Below are 12,407 nucleotides of genomic sequence, written 5' to 3' on the forward strand. Positions count from 1 at the left end.
CTCACCTTTCCTAAGGTTCTCTGAAGACACATAGAGATTCCCAGAGCTCTCATAGTCTTTTCCTGAAAATACTAGACAAAGACAAGCTATTCAAGATATGAGACAATGCCGCAGAATCGAAACAGCATTCAGGAGTTGGGACCACACAACCCAGGGGAAGTCAGCAAACTCCCTTGCTAAGCAAAACATGTGGCTGAACTATCTGGCTTGTGGTGGACCAGTGGAAACCTGTTGGTCAACTTCAACCCCCCACTGGCCAACCAATGAATCGAAGAGCAAGACAGATGGACTTATCACTGTCATCACAGTCTGACAGCCAGAACTAGGGTAAAGTTGATCACCACTGCAGCCAATGGAAATCTAAATTGCAGAACATGTGGAATGCTGAAGGGTTTACAGCAGAAAAGAAACTTGTATTTGGCCCTGGGTCTGGAAGGATCCCACCTAGCAAATCATGCGAGATAACGAGACCGTCAATAATCAACCTGCCCAAACTCAGCATCATCAGGACTGAGATGCTGACTTCAAACAATGGTTGACTAGGACCTACCCAAGCCTTGCCAGATGTACAAGGTGCAGCAGGCGCAAGCCACTTCTTATGCACTTAAGTCCACCTCCGATATAAATCACAGCTGAAAGGGCTGCGCTAATTTCCATACTCTGTGCATCATTTTCATACATTTGGAGGATATCAAAATAAAGCCACCTTAGCATTTGCGCAGGCAGACTGCACAATCAAGTGTTATTCCTCCCTGAAATGCGAGCATCGCCTTTGTGGTCTAGTCTTGAAAATCCTGAAAGCTGTGAACCAGAGGCGGGTTTGTACACATGGCAACTACTGTGAAGTTGCCTCTTGGAGTACACCAGGCCCACCTTCATGTTCATGGCCAGGAAGTGTCCATTTGCAGGCACTTGCTTGGAGGGGCAAAGGCCTCCCCATTGGGCATACCCGCACGGACAGCTTCTGTGATTGTCACACCTGGGACAGCAAGAAAATGGCTGCCACAATTGTGCAAATCATTGCGTGGGCATTCATTCCCCACGTGGGGATGCTGTGTTATACAAATATTGCCCCTGCATGAGAGAGTCCCCAGCAAATGACACAGACTGTGGCCCTACATACAGCCAGAGGAGGCTGCAGCCTGGGAGCATTCAAGTCACAAGAGTTTCCATCCCAGCCGTTTCTATTTCGTGTTTGGAAAATAGCAGCCAGATAATTCTTGTGCAGTCACCTTTATAAATGTAGGGTTCTTTGTCCTGTTGCCTTGGAGGGTCAGGTCTCGGCACAGGAACCGGGGGTCTGTTGATCAGTTCTAGAGGAAAGTTGTCTTGCTCCACAGTGTGATACACTTCTTCATCTTCACACAGGTGGTATGTATTGTCTTTGAATTCTGGCACAGTCATGCTCACACCTAGAAAGCAAATTAACAGTAGAAGAAAATCCCTGCAGAGCTGAACAACTGTATGCACTTCATTTTTGCAAAATGGCAGGGGAGTTCGTTGTATCAGCTGGTCTGCCTGAATATCCCAACCCACTGAATGAAAAACGAAGGGGAGAAATTGGAAAAAATCACCAGAAGAAGCAGCAAAATAAAGAGAATGAAACTAGGAAGCTAAAATGGGGGGGGGGGAGGTTATACAGAAATCCTGTGTGCCCCTTAAGTTTTAATTTTTTTTTCTTGATAGCTGTTTTAATTTTGGTATTTATAAGTATTATGCCCTATACTGTTTTTACTGATGTCACCCACCTTGCATCCCAGTTATCTGGGAGAAAGGCAGGTTTATAAATGTTTCAAATAAATAAATAAATAACTTTTCCATTCAGATATATGATTTGATGGTACAGATATGGCTGACTATACATGAGTCCGCACAAGTTTTCAAAAGCTGTGTTGTAATCCTAAAATTGCAAGCATGCAACTGTGGAGGTGGAAAGTGCACTCAACTCATAGGTGACTTATGGTGTCGTACTTAAGAGCGGCAGGACTCTAATCTGGAGAGGTGGGTTTGATTCCCCACTCCTCCACTTGAAGCCACTGGGTGACCTTGGGTCAGTCACAGCTCTCTCAGAGCTCTCTCAGCCCCACCCACCTCAAAGGGTGATTGTTGTAATGATAATGATAATACACTTCGTAAACCGCTCTGAGTGGGCGTTAAGTTGTCCTGATGAGCGATATATAAATCAAATGTTGTGTGTTCTGAGCTATTGATTTGGATGTGGAAGGGGTGTAGCGGTAAATATTGTTAAATACTTTATAATAATATTTTTGGTTTAATAGCAAGACAGTGGAAGAGAGAGGAAATGTCTCTGAGAATGGTTTCCTGTGGGCTTTAAGATAATATTCAAATGATGTATAGTGATCGTGTTCTAGATAATCTGTGTAAAGTGTATCTTAATTTCCCCCCTGTGTAATGGGTATTTCTGCTTTTCCTTATCTTTTGTCTCTTTATCTCCTTTGTTGTTTAGAATTTTTTTCTGTACTGTTGTTATTGTTATGGTGACCTTGGCAATGTTTTCATGGCAAGAAACTAAGAGTTAGTTTACCAGTGCCTGCCTCTGCAATCCTGGTGTTCATCGGAGATCTCCCATCCAATTACTAACCAAGGCTGACCCTGCTTAGCTTCCGATATATGATGTGATCAGGCTCACCTGGGCTATCCAGGACTAGGGCAAGCATGCAACTAGAGATGCATTAAAATGTTTTTGTCCCTACATGTAAGAATAAGATTTTATTAGCAGTTCAACAGCACTTTTATTAATCCTTCAGATAACCAGCCTGAACTGAATAATGCAGGTAAAAATTAACAGGAAACATCAGTAATAAATTAAAATCTTCAGAGCTCATGTAACTGGAGAAATAAAAATGCAGTATGTCTGCGGTTTTCAGTAATACTGTGCATAACCGTAAACTTCTGCTAATATCAGCATTAAAGCAGAGTAAATAAGGAGCGCTCTGACAATTCAGAATTTCTGGAAGAGAACAGAGGAAATTCTAGACCAATGATGCAGATGCAGCTGGTTAGATTTTCACTGCTTGAAAAAACACTTATAAGTATTTATAGAAAGTAAATTCAGAAAGTGCTAGAGCTCATTTTTGAGGGGGAACACACAGGAACGCAGTTCCGGCAGTTCCCCAAAGAGGTCACATGTCAGGTGGCCCCGCCCACCCGAATCTCGGCCATTTTGGGCCCGGTTTGGCCTGGATTGGGGCCGAAATGGCCTGGATCGGGCCTCTGATGGGTGGTGGATCACTCTCCTACTCAGCAGCGGCCCAATCCTAACCATTTTGGGCCCCTTTTCGGCCATTTTCATCCCCTTTTTGCCATTTTGGGCCCAATTTCGGCTGTGAATGGCCAGGATTGGGTCCAAAACAGCCAGGATAGGTGATGTCAGGGAGTGTGGCATATGTAAATCAGCTATGCTAATGACACACTCCTGGTGATGACAAGGGGCATGGCATATGCTAATGAGTTATGCTAATGAGTTCCTCCAGCTCTTTTTCTATGAAATGACCCCTGGAAAGTGCTATATTCAGAAGTGAGCACCATGACGATTTGGAAGCCAGTGAATGGTGACCACAAACCATGTAGCAATTTTCTGTAAGGCTTTTCAATTATGCTAGCTGCTGTAATTACAGATAATGCCAACTCTGGAGGCATGTTTAATATCGAAGGAGTGCTAACAGGCTCCTGTGTCAGAAGGGAAGATTAAAAGGATAACTTTCTCCATCAGTAACATCAAAGCTCCGGGACTACCATGTGCAGAGACTGAATTATTTAAATTCTATTCTAATTACATTCTTTGATCACATAAACCTTTTGGGGTGTTTTCTCCAAGCCTGGGATATCGCCATTCTTACACCTTTTAATTCAAAAAAGTCTCTAGAGATAAGCCTAAAATTATAGGCCTTTAAACCTCCTAGACATTATTATGAACAGCTCTTAACACTCTGTGTTCCCCTGTGCAAAGGCAGGCGGTGGGGAGGGGGATGTTGAGTGAAAGAAACCCCCAGAAAAATGGAGGACAGCTCATTTTCCCCCTCCCAATTTGCTACTTGCAGCCTCCCCAAAGATGCCATCCTCCCCCCACTCCAAAGCCTTGCATCTGTCATTGAACCCCCCTGTGCAAGTGTTCATTTTCAATCTTTTAAAAAAATTCAGCCATTATCAGTGCAATCCAAAGAAGTGTTACTGCAGACTAAGCCCACTGAAGTCAATGGGCTTAGACTGGGGTAACTCTGCTTAGGATTGCAGTGTGTATCACGGTATCAATATAAGCATGCACAAAAATAAAGGGGGGCAGGTGCTGTGACACCACTGATAACAACACTGATGAGGCTGACCCTCCCCATGAAAATCATTATTATTTAAGACACATGAGGAAGAAAATAAACTGACCCCACAACTGTCCAAATGTAGAGGGAGGGAAGAACGGTAACAAAACTAATTCCAACGCTTGTGGAGCACGTGCCATGAAAATTAGGAGCAAGTCAAGCAAGCAGGAAAGCCCAACAGCGGTTAAAACCAGGCAGCAAGGACTGAACGCATTTGTGGCTTGTAAAGAGCTCACATTTGTCTCCGCAGCTGCATGTTTTCAGGGTCAAATTACAGTAATTTAACTACTTGCTATATGTAAATATATGTAATTAACCTCTGGCAGATTATTTAACGAAAGGCAGTTGCTGCAAGAGGCAATTTTGAGCATAGGAACGGGGCAGGCTGGGTGCCCAATTTTTTTCCTTGGAAGCCAAATTATCCCATAAACCGCAAGAACTCTCTAGACTCCTGGGGTCTGGAGGAGTGCGGACAGCTCCGCCCGCGGGCCTTTGGAGTAGGAAAAACGGCCAGCAGAGAAAAGGTTGCTACTTCTTAATTCAACAACATCCCCTCCAGAAAGTGATATATTAATTTAAACCAAAGGAACTGGGTTTCATTACACACGTTTGCATACTAGCAGTGCAATCGTAGCCAAAGTTACTTTATTCTATGCCCATTGGAATCAGCTGCCTTAACTAAAGTAACTGTTCAAGATTGCACTGACTATGTAGTTTCTCCTCCTCAAATTCACATTCTTGAAGAATCCCAGGCAGTCTGAACCAGGGCTCATAGAGCAGCTGCTGAGATTTACCCCTCTTTGTGGGGGATTGCTATTATTGGATTCAGGACGAGGCAACCAATAATTAGCAAGACTTTTGGACTATTCAACAGAAAATCAGATTTTTTTTTTAACTGAAGAGCATAAATAAATATATTACTGGACAAAAACAGCTGAGCTTCCAACAGCTGAAACTACAATCTAGAAATCTGTGCCAGTGACAGAATCCAAATGCATGCTTTTGTTACACTGTTGTTGTATTTCTAGCACCATTTTATTGGTCCAGCATTGGAAGCTGAAATGGAATTGTTAATAAAAATTGGTTGCAAAACAGATGCATTGACTTACTTGTACTCAGTCTCGGTCTACCATGAGCAATAAAAGTAGGGACTTGAGAGGAGTGGGAGAGAAATAAAGCAATTTTTAAAATGGCAAAGACGTATCTGAGCGGGTGACACGCAAATGCATTATTTTATTTTGAGGTTCTGGATTGAAAACACTTTAAATTCAGATTTTGTTGTACACCATCTTTATTTATTGTAAACTACTTTAGGCCTGCATTGTTTTAGCAGAGAAAGGTGAGTGAGATATTTTAAAAACAAATAATTGAAATGAAATGAAACAGTCTGATTACCATGTTCCTTTTTTGTACAGAGACAGCACATATAAAATGCTGGAAAATGGCCACATATTTATGTATACTATGGATCTGATACATATCAGGTAGGAGCTCTTTGGCTGGGATCAGATAAGAGGGTGTTCAAGCCAGGCAATTCAAAACCTTTTCTTTCCCCACATGTGCTCACCTTCTAAGAATCTGCGCATCATGTAGTCCTTTGTTGTCCGGGAGCTGCTAGTATCCGACTGAAGCATTTCTACATCTGGAAAATTGAAATACATTCACTGCACTCTTTCAAAAATTTTAATCTTTTTAAATTTCAAAATCCCCTTTAATGGCAGTTGAAATTAATAAGCGTGTTAACCAATGTTAAATTATAAATATAGTAACCAATTGTTACTATACAAAGAGTGGCCTAGGATTATAATTTTTGCATCATTACATTCCACATTATATTAGATAAATGCTTACTTTATTTAGTTGATTTATATCCCAACTATTCTCTCCAACAGGGACCCAAAGCAGCTTCCAACATTCTCTTATCCAGGGGTTTTTTTCAGCTGGAACGCGGTGGAATGGAGTTCCAGAACCTCTTGAAAATGGTCACATGGCTGGTGGCCCCGCCCTCTGATCTCCAGACAGATTGCCAGAGGGCTGTCTGGCGATCAGGGGGCGGAGCCACCAGCCATGTGACCATTTTCTCTGAGGGCAACCCACTGAGTTCCACGACCTTTTTCCAGAAAAAAAGCCCTGCTCTTATCCACTTTATCCTCACAACAACCCTGTGAGGGAGTTTAGGCTGAGAGTGTGCAACTGGCTCAATGTCACCCAGCAACCTTTCATAACAGAGCGGGAATTGGACCCTGGGTTTCCCAGATTCTAGTCTGACCCACTAATCAGGCTCTTCTCGTATAGTGATTCAATTTAGAAAGCTCCCTAAATTCAATTATGTCTCTGCAGTGTATGGCATAAAAGTTGTAAGAATTTTAATCCATACATTTTTAATCTGAACCAGAACTCCCCACACCAGTAATTTAGCAATTGGAATCAGTGCTCCTGGTTTTACTTTAAGAGAAGATCCAGTAACAAACAAGATTGACCTCATCTTTGAGCAGAACCACAAGTGACAAAAGGCACAGATTGGACACTTGTCTGCTTCCCTCAAGTTTTGATGGGAAATGTAGGCAGCTTGGCGGATTGTTGGACAAGTGACAGTTGAAAAGTCCATTGGACAGCAGTCAGAGAGCGAAGCTGCGAGACCAGGATGCTTACATTTCCCATCAAAACTTGAGGGAAGCAGACAAGTGTCCAATATGTGCCTTTTGTCACTTGTGGTTCTGCTCTTTGTCATATTTCATGGCATTCTTTAAAAGCCCCATTGGTTTCTAGAGGGCTGATCATCGTGGAAGACCACCGGGAAGAATGGCAGCACGTCACATGGAGGCATAACACTTGAAAACGGCTGCCCTCCCCACGTGGACCACACTACCCATATGGAAGACCTCCACATGAGTGTTACATAGTCTTGATAGTTGTATGGAGACTCTCTACACGGTCAGAGCAAACCATATAGCAAGGAGCCTAGACTTAAATGTTATGGAGGGGAGCTATTATAGAGTGATTCCGCACATGTTGGATAATGCACTTCCAATCCTCTTTATAGCTCATTTGAACGGATTTTTTTGTGTGCGGAACAAAAAATCCACCTCAAACGATTGATAAAGTGCATTGAAAGTGCATTATCCAACGCGTGCGGAATATTGTTGGGTTACTTTGGGAAACACCACAGATATGGGTTATGTCAGTGTCTTGTCCGCTTTGCTGCCTATCCTTGGACCCCTAGAGGTGGTCTTGGACTGAAGTTCCTGAGATTTTTAGTCCTTGGAGACTTCAATATCCATGCCGAAACACCTCAGGTAAGTATGACTTGGGACATGTTAGCTACCTTGGGACTGTCCCGGAATATCTTACACTTCATTCATATGGCAGGTGGTGTGTTCAATTTGTTTTTCTGTATCAGTCAAGTACAATGTCATTCAGGAATGGGGGAAATCTCTAAGAATCACTTGTCATGGTAAAACAATTAGGTCGTGAGGTGTGACTTATAGGTGCTTGAAACCTCTGTAGCGATGGGAAGGGTTGACTAGGATGGGTCACTCCTGGAGACAGAGGGATCTCCCTGCTAATCAGCACAGGAGACTTTTCTCAATGGAGAAAAGGAAGTGGAAGTCAATTGTTGCCCACTCTGTGCCAGGGCACATACATTTCTTCTGTGGGGAGACACTATAGCTCACCTGTAAGAGGAGGACAAGGAGACCTGCCCAAGCTTTTTAAGACATCCCGTGTCTGTTCAATCAGATCTAACTTCTTCGGAACCTATTCCCCCAAGCATCAAACCACCAAAATATTCAGCCTTCACTACACAAGATTCCCTCCTGATTCCCCACTCTTTTTTCCCCTTTGAAAAGAGAGGAGAAACATTCAGTCTTCCCCCGTTTATACAAAGTAGGGTCTTTCCCACACTTGCCCTAGCACTGTTCTTCCTCTATTTGCTGAAAGTTGAATTAAAACTGAGATTCCACAAAGAGCAAAGTTCACACAGTGCTCTAATCTCCATAACACTCCCCCAATGCAAGAATCCTAGGTATGTTCACTAAGAAGCACTCAGTGGGACATACTCCCTAGAAAATTTGTTTAGGGACTGACTTTATTAATTAGCAAAGGTCTCCTTGCAGCTGTGCCAGACCTTTAGCTAGCCATTTCCTTTATACAGCAGCTGCCTGCTTGTTCGTTTATTTTGTTTATTATTAACAAGCTGCAGTTCTGAAAGTGCAAAAAAAGAATGAGTCAACGCAAGGTGCAAAGAGGAAGCAATGAGTTAAGGGTCAGCAGCTGCTTAGAATAGGAACTACTTGGAAATGCAACGAACAGGGTAACCTTCGCTGACTGAATGGAGGAATCAAGAAACAACAGTATTGGAAAAGGAAGCCCACGTTTTTATTAAGGCACTTGTCCAAAAATGAAATCGGATTTGAAAAAAAAAGCAAAAAAATGGCTGCGGGGAGAATGGACTACCTAGCAGGATATTGTAATGGCAGAGTAACCAAAGTAGCGTAACTGGGCCAAGCAATGCAGAAAAATGGACATATCCCCACCACATCACCAATTCCCACAAGGGATAGTCATTCTGCCAGGTGCACCAGCATCACTTTTCCGGTGCATAATGAGCAAATTTGCCATGCAACTATGAAGCCAGAAAAATAGCCATGAACCAAGATCTAGAAAAGATGAGTGGACAACAGGGAAAATACTAGAACAAAGCAACATTTTGCAGATTTTCTACAGGAACTCAGTAAATGAATACATTCCATTAAAAATGGCTAGTGGGGGGGACCGTTCTGCTTTTTACAAACCATGCAGCCAAAGACTCCCCAGATCAATGATAGGCTCAGCTGGCTCTCCTCTCCCCTCCCATCCCGCCCACATGCAGCCCAAGCTATTCTTCTGCTTTACCTCTTCTTGAACAACAATGGGAAAACAAACATATGCAAGTGAAAAGGGGCTCTGTTGTTCAGTCAGCAGCCAGCCGCCAGGACCAACCTGACCGGGCTTCTGCTGTTTGTGAATCACACGGCAGGCACTCAAGACTTTGCTTGGACAGGCAGGCAGGGAGTAAACCCGGAAAACCCTTTGGGTGGTACCGGCTCCATCCTGGAGCCTAAAAAGCAGCAGAATAGTCTAACTCAATGAATAAATTGTAAACATGTGCAATATTGAGTGCTTGGGGGATTTGCTTTCCCCCTGCCACTGCGGTTTTCCCTGCCTTTGTATCGTGAGCATGGGCCCAGTGTCAATCCAGTTTTAAAAATGAAAGGGAGGGGGTAGGCAATAAGAAAGAAATTGTCGCCAGGCAAGTCTTGAGGGTTGCCATCCTCAGAGCTAAGCTACAAGAGACGAATTACACAAGGAGGAGCACGTGAAGGGAGTCACTAAGTTAGCTGGGAAGCTGAGTTTTAAAAGAGAGCGGAAAGCTTTGTCAATTTCCCCTCTCTACAGAGCCAGGGAGAGAGGGTTTGTCAATTTCCTCTTTGCCTCCTAGAAGGGGAGGTGAAACTGACAGAGCCTTCTGAGGCAAAGAGGAAATTAACAAACTCCCTGAGCAGGGATCTCCCTGGCTCTATAAAGAGGGGAAATTGACAAAGCCTTCTGATCTCTTTTAAAACTCAGCTTCCCGGCTAACATTGCGACTCCCTTCACATACACCTCCTTGTGTAATTCATCTCTTGTAGCTTGGCTCTCAGGCAGCTGCCAGACAGGGAAGGGGGTGGGGAGCTCTGCTACTGCTCCTTAAGAATGCTCTCCACTCGTCCCACTAAGCAGACAAGCATACAGGGATGGCACCCAAGAGTAGGAATAGAAAATCCGCCATCACCACTCCGTTGCCCAACCCTTCTCTCTCCACTGCAGTAGCATCTTTGCTAAGTTGCTGATGGCTTGCCCAGGGAGCACAGCAGTGGTGAGCAGGCCAACATCATGGCCAGTTGCTCTCTTCTTCTCCACCTGTCTGAATGAGGGGCGTCATAGGGGACAACTTGCCTAAGGACCGCCCCCCCCCCAAATAAAGAATGGTTCAGAAAGATGTGTTGGTACAAGGTTGGGGACAGTAGACTATATAGAGCCAGTTGGGGTAGTGGTTAAGAGCGACAGAACTCTAATCTGGAGAGCCAGGTTTCATTCCTCATTCCTCTGCTTGAAGCCAGCTGGGCGACCTTGGGTCAATCGCAGCTCTCTCAGAGCTCTCTCAGCCCCACCCACCTCACAGGGTGATTGTTATTGTGGGGATAATAACAACACACTTTGTAAACCACTCTGAGTGGGCATTAAGTCATCCTGAAGGGCAGTATATAAATCAAATGTTGTTGTTATTATTACTATTATTACTGTGTACTGTCTGTTACTGTAAATTTGACACCATGTCAAATTTAACAAACATGCAGAAGAAAAACTACTCAAAAAGTCCAACGTGGTTCCAACATGGTTATACACCACTTCAAAAGAAGTGGATGAACAGAAAAGCTCACATGCTTTCAGGAATCTTGTAGGTCACTGAAATCCACTGTCACGTCATGCCCTATAAAGGGCACAAACAAGTCCCTGGAGATGCCAACGTGGCTATCTAATGAAGTCAAGAAGATTATAAGCAGCAGTGTAACTTTCTTTTCATGTAAATGAGGTAAGAACATGGACTGTAGCAAGCCAAATGTCAACACAGACACCTGAGGAGCAAATTATGAATTCTATAAAAACAAATGTATCAGAAGCATGAAACTTGCCATGGAGGCAAAAGGACTATGTACCAGGAGGGCAGCTATGAAGATTTTTGGTCTGTAGCCCTGTGGCAGTACATAGGTGCTATCAAGTCCCAATGGATTTATGGCAGCTCCAGTAAGGGACTTTCAAGGCAAGTGAGAAGCAGAGGGGGGCTGCCATTGCCTTCCTCGGCAGAGTTTTCCTTGATGGTCTCCCATCCCAATACTGATCCTGCTTAGCTTCCAAGTTCTGATGAAATTGGGCTATATGACACCACCACCCCGTGGCAGTAAAAAGGTAAAGGTGGTCCCCTGGGCAAGCACCGAGTCATTACTGACCCATGGGGGGGGGTGTCGCATCATGACGTTTTCTTGGCAGACTTTTTACGGGGTGGTTTGCCATTGCCTTCCCCAGTCATCTACACTTTACCCCCAGGAAACTGGGTACTCGTTTTGCCGACCTCGGAAGGATGGAAGGCTGAGTCAACCTTGAGCCAGCTCCCTGAACCTAGCTTCCGCCGGGATCAAACTCAGGTCGTGAGCAGAGCTTGGGTTGCAGTACTGCCACTTACCACTCTGCTCTCCCCGTGGCAGTACCAGGAGGTAAATCAGTTTCCTTTCACCTGCCATGCTGCCATTTTATCTTTGGTGGCAAGCCATAGCAATGCTCTGCTCATGCACACAACTTCTTCTATGGCAGGGAATATTGCAGATATGGAATTTCCCAGCAATGAGTCGAACTCCATACATACACAAGTCTTCTGTGGCCCCAGGAACCAAGCCAGCCATGGATTCATACAGATCCTCGTCACAGGCAGGATTCAGAGAACATTTCATCAGCAGGTCAGTGGAGCGGTAAGCCATGGACTCATAAACGGAATCATCTTCTTTCCCCTCCATCAGCTGCTCCTTTATGTGGCTCTTCAACATGTCTGCTGTCTCCTGGGAAGGGAAGAAAACCAGGAGAATCCGCTTTGAGGCAGCAGTGACTGCCGCGGCACCAGACAAAAAAATTACCCACAGTCAGTTCAAAGTGCACTCAAGCAAAGTTTAGCCTTTGCAGAATAATCCTGCAAGTCCGGGTTTAAAGGCAGTGAAGTGATATCCAGCCTAGAGATGGGCACGATCCAAAAATTTTTAACGATCCAGCGGATTGTGGATCGGCGCCGACAACGATCCCAAATTAACGATCCCCAATTATCATCTCCCATTCCCGAGCCGTGCATCGCGGATCGTGGAGGCCAAAGCGGAGCACACTGGTATTATGTGGGAAGGTGGGTGGTGCCGGCGGCCGTCGGGCCTGGCGGGCACGAGGAGGCAGCAACAAGGTCTGTGTTTGGCCATCAGAGCTGCCTATCAGGGTTTGCAGGGATGAGATTGGAGT

General features: G+C 44.5%; 1 protein-coding gene across 2 annotated transcripts in view; it reads right to left on the bottom strand.

The window, feature by feature from the left end:
* PIK3AP1 (phosphoinositide-3-kinase adaptor protein 1) overlaps window positions 1–12,407 on the bottom strand; it is a 64,177-nt gene that overhangs the window by 13,368 nt on the left and 38,402 nt on the right. For both annotated transcript variants that reach the window (XM_054984190.1, XM_054984189.1), the window contains exons 8-11: window positions 11,776–11,965; window positions 5,902–5,976; window positions 1,233–1,412; window positions 6–71 (exon numbers count right to left, since the gene is read on the bottom strand). In XM_054984190.1, the coding sequence (XP_054840165.1) occupies window positions 6–71; window positions 1,233–1,412; window positions 5,902–5,976; window positions 11,776–11,965 (511 nt within the window). The remainder of the gene's footprint in view (window positions 1–5; window positions 72–1,232; window positions 1,413–5,901; window positions 5,977–11,775; window positions 11,966–12,407) is intronic.

Source organism: Eublepharis macularius, chromosome 6 (genome assembly GCF_028583425.1).
Source record: "Eublepharis macularius isolate TG4126 chromosome 6, MPM_Emac_v1.0, whole genome shotgun sequence".
Lineage (NCBI taxonomy): Eukaryota > Metazoa > Chordata > Lepidosauria > Squamata > Eublepharidae > Eublepharis > Eublepharis macularius.